The sequence below is a fragment of the Dunckerocampus dactyliophorus genome, chromosome 21 (genome assembly GCF_027744805.1).
Source record: "Dunckerocampus dactyliophorus isolate RoL2022-P2 chromosome 21, RoL_Ddac_1.1, whole genome shotgun sequence".
Classification (NCBI taxonomy): Eukaryota; Metazoa; Chordata; class Actinopteri; order Syngnathiformes; family Syngnathidae; genus Dunckerocampus; species Dunckerocampus dactyliophorus.
Genome location: NC_072839.1, coordinates 2,623,476 through 2,635,872, shown reverse-complemented (window position 1 = coordinate 2,635,872; position 12,397 = coordinate 2,623,476). Strand labels below are relative to the sequence as shown.

Here is a 12,397-nt window from a genome sequence, read left to right as displayed (position 1 = left end):
GAGTAAATAAGCCTGTTTCTCACTAGCCTGTCTATTAGCCTCTGAGCTGGAAAGCCTTAACCAGACGGTGATGTGTAACCCCTCTCTCGTGTTTCTTTGCTCACAGGCATGGCTCCAAAGGTATGGCTACCTCCCCCCTGCAGACCCCAGAATGTCAGTGCTGCGTTCTGCCCGAGTCATGCAGTCTGCTATTGCTGCCATGCAGCGCCGCTACGGCCTCAATGTTACAGGGACTCTGGACAGCAGCACCATAGAGTGAGTTGCACACGCTTATGAAATACCGCAAAATAACACACCCGCAGATGAGTTGGAAGCATGTATTTCTGCAAAAACACAGGCACAGAGGTCAACTATTTTAAATCTCTGCATATTAAATAGATGCATTGTGTGTATATTTCAGGAATGCCAAATAAGCTGCGTTACTAATTTGCTAATTAGCTGACTGACAATATCACTGTCCTAAATAACAGCGCTGCTGACTAAAATACCACATTTCTCAATCCACACAGCTCCTATATTAGTTGCACATTACTTACAGAAACATAGTCGCCAGGCTGTTTTTTTAGATTGGCCTGCAGCACATTCTAAAAATGTAATTTAAAAAGACATTAAAAAGCAGCAAAAATCAGCAGTGATTTTACAAGAATAAAGTCAAAATATTGTGAAAAAAGTTGTAATCTAACAAGAAAAAGAGAGTAACATCGCATAAAGTTGTAATATGAAAAAACCTTCTTTTTAAAAAAAATAAAAAGTTGTAATCTTGTAAGAAACAAAACAATGAATAAAGTTGAATTTTTTGGAAAAGTTGCAGTTAAAAGTTACAAGAGTAAAGCCAAAAGGTTATGACAATAAAGTCCTAATTACAAGAAGAAGAACTACAAGGAGAAAGTTGAAATCTGAATATTATGAGAAGAAATGTCATTTTAGTAGCATAAAGCGGAAATATGAAAGGAAAAGACTTTTTAATTTGTAAAAAGTCCAAAAAACAAACAATGAACAAAGTCGTTTTTAGATTTGGTTGAGTAAGAAGTTCTAATGTTACAGGAATAAAGTCAAAATATTAAGAGAAAAAAGTCGTATTTTATTGAGGGAAAAAAAGTCGCAATTTTACAAGAATAAACTTCCTAGCATATCTACGTGTGTTGCTTTACAAAATATCAGAGTGGCAAAGTTGCATCCTTTCATTTTTCCACTAAGTGGCCCTCGCTGTAAAAAGTTAGGACCCCCCCTGGATAATATTCTTTGAAAACACCTTGCAGGACAACCCTGGTAAGCAGACATGCACATAGCAACATTTAAATAAACGTCAGAAGTCCAAGTGATGATACTTCCGTGAGGAAATATTCTCTTCAGAGTTAAATAGGCCATTTACATGGAGACATCGATCCTTGACACTTTCCAAGATGGCTTTTTACCTGCTCGTAACCAAAACACTGTTCAGTGACATTTGTCCCCGTCAACACTGAAATGCCATCCGTGCTCCAAATGGCAGCGAGCTCGATTTGGCCGCTGAACTGTAACGTGGTAATGTGAGAGAGCTAGCTATCCAGCCCATGGACCGAAACCGGGTGAAATGTGATGAGCTAACGGTGTGCCTGTTTTTCTATTTCCCCCACTTCTTCTCTCCATGCAGCAATAACACGCTAAGGTGAGGTGCCCTTTCACTGGATTATTAATATCAATTTAAACATTGCATACTTGACTAGTGTGGAAACGATGAGAGATGCGCATGTCATGTTTGGTGTTTTGTGTTGTGGATTCACGCATTCTCTGCTTGTTTAGGTATACTCATCTCTTTTACACGTAGTATTGGGAATGGCATAATCTGCATAATAGCCTATTTGGTCGATTAATGGAGCAAAGCAAAGTTCACTACTTTCAGTCTGAACGACAGTCAAACCTTGCTTTTTGTACGCCCGTTTTCATTTTCGCCCAGTATTGCACGCAACAAACTAGTCTGTTTGCCCGGTACTGTATTGTTCGGTAAATATTCTCTATTGAATGTATTTTTTGTTCTTATTGTTAGGTGTCTGGAATGGATGAGCATATTTTCCGGAGTGTAAGTCGCTCCGGGATGTAAGTCGCATCAGTCAAAAAATGCATCATGAATAGGAAAAAAAAAAGCATAAGTTGCACTGGACTTACATTTAATAAAATATTTATTATTATTACTTATAATATACTTAATATACTTATACTTAGAATTAATTATATACTTACAATATAATAATAAATAACCTTTTTAGTTAATAATTATTACATTTTTTTAAGAATAATAATTTTTAAGAAATTATAAAAATAGAATAATTATAACTGTAATTATATATATTTATATATATATATTTTATATATTATATATATATATTATATATTTTTCTTCTATTTATTTATATATATATCCATCCATTCATTTTCTTTTCCGCTTCCTCATTAGGGTCGCGGGGGCATGCTGGAGCTTATCCCAGCTGACTTCGGGCAACAGGCGGGGTACACCCTGGACTGAAATATATATATATTTGTTTTAAATATATTAATTGCAATTGGCTGGCGACCAGTCCAGCATGCACCCCCCCAATTGGAGCCAATTAATAACAAAAACCGAGGTACCACTGCAATTTGTTGCCAACAGGCGACCGACATAATCAGCGTTGTTCAACATTGGCATGGAAACAGGAGTCCAGAATAACACCTCTTTTAAAAAAAATCATATTCAATGACATGGAATTAATTGGTTGTCCGTTTTCTCCATACGAATGCCCGTCCCTGCACAGAGTCTTTTCTCTCCATTAGCTCATTTGGATCATACCGAGAGTCATCAATGTCAACGCAATTTACTCTTTCCCGCAGGTGGATGAAGAAGCCCAGATGTGGCGTTCCTGACCAGACGGCAGGTGTCACAAAATTCAGCGTCAGGAAACGGCGGTACGCCCTCACGGGACAAAAGTGGCAACACAAACATATCACTTACAGGTGAGTGCCTCTGAAACCTTGCTCCATAAAAAACAAATATATCTCGTAAACGGTAAAGCCGGCTTTGAAATTTGTTGCGCTGCTCCCAGCTTTAGCACCAAAGAGCATCTGATGGTAAGAGATAAGTGAACTTCTACAAGGAAGGTAGAAAACACCAGGGTCGTTGAAAGTTCAGTGTCGCTCTAAACCCAGATTTTGTTGGAGGTTACTAGACCACAATTTGTAAAATCTCTTCTAGCTCTAATGTGGCTTACTCTCTGGCTTTGTGTTTTATGGGACAATCCTTAATAGTTGGATTTGTCCCCCCCCCCCATTTGCTTTGAGGATAAATGCGTTGGGACTATTAGATTAGACTTGCAGCTGTTTTTGCGGCTGCATTTCACTGAAGTGCTCCTGCTTCTGCTTCTTGCATTTTTCGTCTGAAGTTATGACACCAGGGATTTGAGTCTGCGATATCACATGGTCTTCGTTTGGGTGCAAGGGCGCAAAACCGTGTATGTACATGATCCGATCTCACCTGCGTGGCACCAAGACATTTACCAAGTGTACCGGTCATTTGGAAGTGACATTTCTTTGTAAACCAATCACCGTTCTGTGTCTCTAGTGGCACCCTTTATCTACCAAACAAGGGGTGTCCAAAGTGCGGCCCGAGGGCCACCTGCGGCTCGCTGCAATTTTTTTATTGGCCCACATCACACTCTAAAAATATCATTTAAAACTAAAAAAGAAAAAACAACAGCAAAAAAGTCAGCAATAATTTCACAGAATATTATTTTTCAGAGAATAACGTCATGTTGTGAGGAAAAATAATGTAATTTTTTCCTCATGACATTTTTCAAACAAAAAGAAACAAACGTTTTTTTTTTAAGTTGTAATATTATAAGAAACAAACAAAACAATTCATAAAGTTGTAATTTTTAGAAAAGTAGGTTGAAAATTTAGCAGAAATGGGGGGAATACAGCTGCAATTTTCCAAGAATAAAGTCAAAATATTAAGAGGGAAAAAAAGTTGTCCCCTAAAGAGAAAAGTCACAATTTTTACAAGAATAAACTAGCATAGATTTGAAATATTAAAGAAAAATATTATTTTTAAATTTTTTAAAGTTTTAATATTATGAGAAGAAACAAACAACAAAACGAATAAGGTCGTAGTTTTTGGAAACTAGGTTGCGGGAAATAGTTGTAATATTATGGGAATAAAATCATATTTACAAGACGAAAACTGAAGTTGAAATAGTTGGAAAAATGGAGTTGAAATATTAAAGATTTTATTATTTTTTTTAACTCGTACTATTATGAGAAGAACTAAACACAACTAAATAAAAGCTGTAATTGTTTTAAAATTAGATTTCAGGAAAAAGTTATATTACAAGAATAAAGGCAAAATATTATGGAAATAAAGTCATACTGAAGAGAAGAACTGCAAAATGGAAAAAACTGTCACGTTTTGACATGTTGGCGTTGTGACGGCGACCCCAGGATGCGAGCGATGAGACCCAATTGCAGGTCAAATATTTATTTGAATAGTAATGGCTGCAAGGCATCGGCCAGGATCCACAATGCAGCAACAAGCACAGCAGCATTTGTAACGCTCCGACAAAGGACAGACGCCAGAGGCTGGACTAAATAATCAATGCACAAATTAGGAGCAAGTGCGAGCAGACAAGACAGTAAGAGCAGCGGAGAACAGAACAGGGCAACACAGGAAGTCCGACAAATTACCTTACCAGGATAAACCAGGATATTTATAAAACTTCTTAGCATTTCGACATGTGTTGTGTTGGGACACTAACAAATTGAATAGAAGGTCATGGTTTATTTATTGTCTTTCATTAGCTAAAGTGGATTTAACATTCTGTTGGATCAATAAGGCAGGCATGTTGATAATAAAGGTAGGTAAAAAATGCAATGACACCTTCCCGCAACTGAATCCTGAATGTCCTTTCAGCCGTTCCGATCTGCTGCGTTGCGTGCTTCATTCCAGCTTCGCTCACACTTGTGTCAGATCTTGCCCCTCCCCCCCTAAAATATCCATCTTTCTCCTTCAAACTTGTTAAATAATCATCACAAAACAAAGCTGCCATTTGGAAAGGCATAATTAATGCATGGGCACCCAGTGTGTGCTTCTTTCTGCATAGCCGCATACCGTCCGTGCTGTTGGGAGGCCCTAATTAGCTTTGGCATCCCTACTGTTTTCCCTGCATGCACGTACTATTATAGCGTAGCAGTCGCATCCACAGTAATTATCACCTCGCAACATGGAGTTAAATCATTGATATGGCCTTAGAGAAGGTTTGAATTCTTTCTTTCGTCAAATTGCAGCTGCTCCCCGTGTGTGTTTTGCACTTTAATCAATGTTTGCCCTTCAAATAGGATGCGCATACGCTTATGGAATTCAGCTGGAACAACTTTTCGTCCTCCTTAAAGGAAAACTGCACTTTTTTGGGGGGTTTTGCCCATCATCCACAATCCTTATGTGAGACATGAAAGCACGTCTTTCTCTTTTCTGCGCTTTCTAAAGATATAAAAACAACTATAAAGAGGCAGTTCAGAACGCACGTAATGCGACCCAGCGATTCTGCCTATAAAGCCTTTCAAAAAAACATAAAAAAACAACGCTCCATTTACAGAATGTGACCTGCATATCAACCAAGCTACAGCGACATTGTTATTATTATTATTATTATTATTATTATTCTATGCTATAACTAGTCCCCCACCCTCATTTTTCAAAAACTTGTTTTGTTTGTTTTTTGTTTCTCATTACAACATTACAGCCTTTAAAAAAGAATGTACATCATTATTCTTATTTAAGCTCTATGCTACTAAAATCACATTTTCCTCGGTAAATTGCGACTTTTTTTCTCGTTAAACAACTTTTTTCTCTTAATATCTTGACTTTATTCTTGTAAAATTACAGCAGTTTTTTCCACTTCTGCAGTTTTATTTTTAATGAACTATTTAAACTTTCTTCTTATAATATGTTTCTTGTTATTATGACATTATTTCTATAATATTTTGGCTTTATTTTCATGACATATCTTTTTCCACAACCTAATTTTCCAAAAATTACAACTTTATTCTATGTTTTTTTCGTTTCTTAAAATATTGTGACATAAAAAAAAGAAAATTTTATATTTCAGTATTATGCTTCTACAATGACGTTATTTTTCCTCATAATCCGACATTATTCTAAATTAGATTAGATTAAATTACGACTCTCTTGTTAAAGAAAACCTTTTTTTCCTCATTTTTTGACTTTATTTTGTAAAACTACTGCTGATGTTTTTCACTTTTGCTTTTGCTTTTTTTTTCAAATTTGTGTTCTCTTGTTCAATTGTATTTTTTAGAATGTGCGGCAGGCCAATAAAAAAAAAAACAGCCGTACTTTGGACACCCCTGCCCTAAATGAACCACAGCTCCCCAGCGCCAGCAGGCCTCATGCACTCAGTGATGGAAGTTTAAACTGATGCGTATTGAACCACAAATGGAAACACTTCAGGGGAAGTCATGATGGAAGGCGTTAGATACTTGTAACAACACAGCAGTCTCCGCTTTTGAGTTTGTTCATCCACATTTCTGCTTGCCTATCATTTATATCGCCGCATTATTCCATTTTTAACAGCCCTTGTCATTTAATAAGGTTTACAAACACTCAATGCTGCTCTCGCCACAGTCTCGATGCGGAGATTAAGTGGCTGTGTAATGTCAAAAGTGATGTTTGCAGCAAGCTTTGCAGATTTCACAGCCCACTTTTTTCCTGTTTCACCGCCCATATAATCTCTGCCTACACCACTACTCTTAAAAACTCCAATATATGCACACGGCTCTGCTGCATCAGAAGGCACACATACTGTATGGTTGATGCAGATGTTCTCATATGCTGCAACAAAACCAAAATTTAAGACCACTAGATATTTTCAGAGCAAATAAATCCAAGAGACGTTTCCCTGCCATGACCAACCAGACGTGGGCTTTCAGCAGGCAGTGGGCTGTTGATAATCCTTAATTAGAAAGTACATTTCCGAGGAAGGAAATTGTCCAATCCTCTCCACACCTGCAAGGTATCAGAACTTCCAGGGGTGGACTCGACTGCCCTCACTCACAAATGGCTCCATTTAGTTCTGTGTAAGCGACCCACAATGAGCATGGAAATGGCAGCATGCAGGATGAGCTTATTTTGAGATGGTTCCTGCTAACTTTTTATTACTACTCCGTGGGTACTTTGTGTACTTCAATCATTTACTTCCCATTAAGCTGCCTGCCAGATTTGGCTGCTGAAGACCAGTTTTTGGGATGTGGGAAGAAGCTGGTGTGCCCAGAGACTCATGCGATCTCGGGGAGAATATAAAAACGAACAATGGAGATTTGAACCCAGATCACTTAAATGTGAAGCCGGCACTAGGGCACGGTGTTCTCAGGCTCTGGAATTGTTCGCAACTGGACTGTTCAGGTTGTCTTAGAAGATCTTCTAAGATAAGACAGGTGAGAAGATCTTAGAAGATCTTTTAAGACAACCTTAGAAGATCTTTTAAGACAGCCTGAACAGTCCAGTTGTGATTGATTCAATGCATGAATGCATTCAATGAATGGATTGCAACTGGACTTTTCAGGTTGTCTTAGAAAATCCTCTGGACTGTTCAGGTTGTAGATCTTCTTAGGCAACCTGAACAGTCCCGTTGCGTTTGATTCACTGGCCTGAGAATACACCTCGCGCATTCACAGGCATTGGTCAACGTGTTACCCTAAATGGAAATTGGTAAATTGGTAAACAAAACCCAAATTCTACAAAAATCTTTTGAAAACCAAGGTTTGACTGTCTCTGTTTTGCAATGACTTACGATTTGTGAATCCTCACCCCAACGTTTCCCTTTCGTGTGTGCGCGTGTGTTTGTGGTATCTCGACAGCATAAAGAACGTGACGCCCAAAGTCGGTGCAGAAGAGACCCACGATGCCATCAGGCGAGCCTTTGATGTTTGGCAAAACGTGACGCCGCTGCGCTTCGAGGCCGTGCCCTACAGCGAACTGGAGCGGACCAAGAAAGACGTGGACATCACGATCATCTTTGCCTCAGGTTTCCACGGTGACAGCTCGCCATTCGACGGTGAAGGTGGATTCCTGGCCCATGCCTACTTCCCAGGGCCGGGCATTGGAGGAGACACACACTTTGACTCGGATGAGCCGTGGACACTGGGCAACCCCAACCATGATGGTAAGCGTTGATAATGGCTCAGGTTTTGGTTTGACTTGTATGTTTTTGGGAATTAGTCACGTAATCTTTCAACTGTGAAGGCTTTAGTGGGGCGATGAAAGCTAGAATAGCGCAGCAAGGATGTTTGCAGCACTGGATTCTTCATAAAATCCAAAGGGACAACCCTTCCCCGTGGTCCACAGAGGCAACTCACGAGTCAAAACAATGACACAGATTACTGAGCAAGAAACGCCGCGGAAAGACGGACACAAATGAGATTTAAAAGACGAGCGAGAAAGTGCAGCGACTCGATGAGAAAGCGGAACACGGAGAAACAGAAGGAGAATGACGGTGTATCTCTAGACAAATATTGGAGACTCAAGAGCTCACAGGAGAGATGGGTGGTAAGGGAAGCAGTATTGCAAGAAGTAAAGAAAATATTTGAAGAGGAAATGGGCGAGAGTGCAGGAGATGAGTGGGAGCTTTCGAGCACACTGCCAATGAAAGAGAAGCGAGGAAGTTGCTGTCTAAAACAGAATCCTGAGCAGAAGATGACTGATCTTTCCAGGCTTGGATAACAGTTAGATTCAAGGAGTTTGGTGGATGCGGCTCAAATTTCTCCCTCAAGTTGAGTAACAATGGTAGTGATTATAATAACCTTGTTTGGCCTTGCGGTCCACTCCCATAACTGTTTGAATGTGCAGGTAAACATGTAAAGTCTGCCTTCATGTGCTGCCTTGCGGGAAGGGGGGGCATCTGTCATTGAAGGCTGTGATTCACTGTCTGCAACTCAACATGCAGATACTCCGTCTACTTCAGTGCAACATCATTACAGCCCTTCTGCGGCCCACGCTCGTTCAAATCCATCCCATAATGCATGCTGACTTATTACACACTTTGCTCCTGGCTTTCTTGCCAAAAACGAACACGCACACTGGCTAAATCTTGAGATTTTTGCCATGGTAGGGGCTGCCCGTACTTCTGTATGACATGTAGCTCGTATTTAGCGCTGACATATGAGCATCATTCAACATTTTCATGCTTCTCAGGGCTAGAAATGCCGTGGAAATGGAGTCATTTGTATTGTTGTCATGTTGTCTTGGCAGCAAAGCAATGTGTGGATTTTTGGCCCGAGTTATAACCCTGCCAAGCTAACAAATGGGCAGTGTTACCTGCGTAACAACTCTTCATTTGCAGTAGCATTGGTCACCTTGGTACAAAAGGTGTAAAAAGTAACACAATAACCAAACCACAGTAGGCTCGCCTGGCTTGGGAGAATTTCAGTAAATGACACTTGTGGCACCCGCTATGGGTTGTGCTTAAAATGCAGTGGAGAACATGCTTGCATACTTGTAATACTGATATCAGCGTAGTTTTATAAACATTAGACTAATGATCAATGATTTAAGGGTGATTAGTTCCTAAGTTCCATGGATGCCCCTGCAAACATGTTTTGGTTGATGGCGGCCATGTTTTACGAGTAATCTTTCTCAAATTTTACACACATGTGCTTGTCAGTCTCCCAAAGGTGTGTCGTGACTTTCATGGGCAAACACCCAAAAGTTGCTGACACACAGCACACTTTCGGTTCCCACCTTGCCGCGGCAAGTCCCTTTTTTCAATTCCGTGTCAAACTGTCACTCGTCCTCTTTCTGCAGCTGCTGCTCTTCATTGTGACTGCCACTTGCTTGTACTTTGAACCAATCAAAATACAGTCACTATTCTTTTCACTCGTATTTTACCGTTTCGCTGTCACCATTCAAAAGTCCATAAAGCTAATTGCTAACTTAGCATGGCTTCAACCACTGTCGATGTGATCGATTAACGGCTTTTTAAAAAGACCATATTATTTAAGTTGATACTATAGAACAACTTTTTGCCTAAAGAACATTTGTTTTTAGTTTCACCCATTTATTGCATTCTGGGTACTGTTTTTTTTAATTGGATGCCCAAGTGGTTATGGTCGTTTTGAATTGGCTTCAAAACAACATTGAATCAGAAACACTGATTTGATACAATGAAGCTTCAGTGCTTGTATTGAATTGAATTCAGTTTGTGGGTAGTTTGTGGAGCGCGTTGAGCTGCGTGAGAAATTTCAAGCCAGTCCGACAAAAGGGGTCAAACTTTGCGGTCCAATGACAACGCCCGCCACCATGGGGTTTATTTGTCCGAAAAATAATAGCACCGGCAAGACGGTGGCGTTGCATGTTTTGACAAAATTCCACCCTTTTGCGTGCAGCGGTTTGGCAAAAGAAGAGAATAGAAGTGCAAATTGTCACCCCAATATACGTACTGTAGTTCACTAAAACCATGCATACTGTGCAAAGATATATTAGGGAGGCCGATATCGGCATAAAAATGAGATATCGGTTCTTTTTTTTTCTACCAGTAATGATATGACATCCATCCATCTTCTATGCTACTTATCCTCACTAGGATATGACATATGAAATTGAAATTGAAATCTGATATGACAGATGATAATGATATCGGAAATGAAGTGCTGGATAATATCGGTATATCGGATATTGGTAAGAAAGCCAATATTGTGACTTGCTTGGAGAATTTCTTTAGATTTTCTGTAGATTCCCTGCACCGTACTGAAGGGTAAATCCATTCCTGGGCTAGAAATTCTTTTTAGTTTTCACACTCCACAAACACGCCAGTGATGAGGTCCTGTCCAGTAAGCTGCCAGAGTCAGTCATACCTAATCCCTCGTAGCGCTTAGGCGAAGGATCAGTTGTCACAGCGGCTGCCGTTGGCGGCATCGCACCGTGGATGTTGCAGTTGTTGTTGTTGTTGTTTTGGATGATGACGCCACAGATGAACACTGGAGAATTAATCCCCTGTCTGCATGGAGATAAGCATACATGAGGCTCAGCGCTCGCATCGCCGCTTCGTCCCCCGTGTTCACACGCAGGGTTTTGGCTGCACTTTCACCCAGCAGCGCTGGCACGTGCGAGGCAAGGATTACTCAAAAGTAGCATTCAGTGAGGTCATTTGCATCGCCCACTGCACAATGCGGTTCCTATTAGGATTAGTTAGCCGGTGTTTTAAGAGCATTGGAGTATAATTGGCTTTTATCAGCCCAAGGATAAAGTGAGAAATTATCTGCAATTGCAAAGGGAAACAAATGGACATTTTCAGTGTCATTTTTTTTATATGAGAATATGTTAAGCATCCATCCTTCCATCTATTTTCTATGCCGCTTATCCTCACTAGGGTCGCGGGTATGCTGGAGCCTATCCCAGCTGGCTTCGGGCGAGAGGCGGGGTACACGCTGGACTGGTCGTGTGTTAAACATTTTTATGAGTAAAATGAGTGTGAGATACTGGACATTCTTTGTCCAAGAAGGATCCTTTTATTCATCCAGGAAAAAACTGGAAGCCTGGAATAAAACCTCAGACTTGAAGAGACATGAGACCAGGGGTGACCAAAGTGCGGCCCGAGGGCCATATACAGCCTGTGGCTGCTTTTTTATTTATTTTTTATTTTTATATTGGCCCACTGCACTTTCTAAAAGTATGGTTTAACAAGAAAAGTACAACAACAGCTAAAATGGAAAAATCAGCAGTAATTTGACAAAAGTAAGGTCGTAATATTGCAAGGAAAAATAGCATAATTTTGAAATATTAATAAAATATTAAAGAAAAAGACATTTTTTAAAAGTTTACATTTTTTAAAGTTGTTACTGTGAAAAACAAACAAAACAATGAATAAAGTTGTGTTTTTTTTAATTAGGTTAGAAAATTAAAAAAAACAGCATACATGGGAAACAACCGCTGTAATTTTACGAGAAAAAAGTCAAAATATTAACAGAAAAAAGTCGTACACGAGCGAGAAAAAAAGTGCAACAAGAATGAACTCAGATTATTGTGAGGGGGGAAATGCCATTTTAGTAGCATAGAGTTGAAATATTAAAGAACAAAAAATAAACAAAACAAAATAAATTTGTAATTTTTAGAAAATTATTTTTGGGGAAATTATAACATTATGGTAATAACATTTTATAATATTACAAAAAGAAAATTTACAAAGATTATCAAAGAGGAAAATTTAAATATTAAATGGAAAAAAAAAATTTTAAGTGGTAATATTATGAGAAACAAACTAAACAAAATAAAGTTGTCATTTTTTGGAAAATTAGGTTGGTAATAAAAGGAAAGTTAAAATTATTGGAAAATTTTGGAAAAAAACAACAAAAATGGGGGTTGGGGGTGGGGCACAGAGCGATG

The 12,397-nt window shown here is 39.2% G+C and overlaps 1 protein-coding gene across 3 annotated transcripts in view; it reads left to right on the top strand.

The window, feature by feature from the left end:
* LOC129173989 (matrix metalloproteinase-16-like) overlaps positions 1 to 12,397 on the top strand; it is a 60,801-nt gene that overhangs the window by 13,440 nt on the left and 34,964 nt on the right. For 2 of the 3 annotated variants that reach the window (XM_054765481.1, XM_054765482.1), the window contains 4 exons: positions 107 to 255; positions 1,634 to 1,648; positions 2,848 to 2,970; positions 7,879 to 8,183. In XM_054765481.1, coding sequence (XP_054621456.1) covers positions 107 to 255; positions 1,634 to 1,648; positions 2,848 to 2,970; positions 7,879 to 8,183 — 592 coding nt within the window. The remainder of the gene's footprint in view (positions 1 to 106; positions 256 to 1,633; positions 1,649 to 2,847; positions 2,971 to 7,878; positions 8,184 to 12,397) is intronic. The other variant, XM_054765483.1, reaches the window with a different exon arrangement.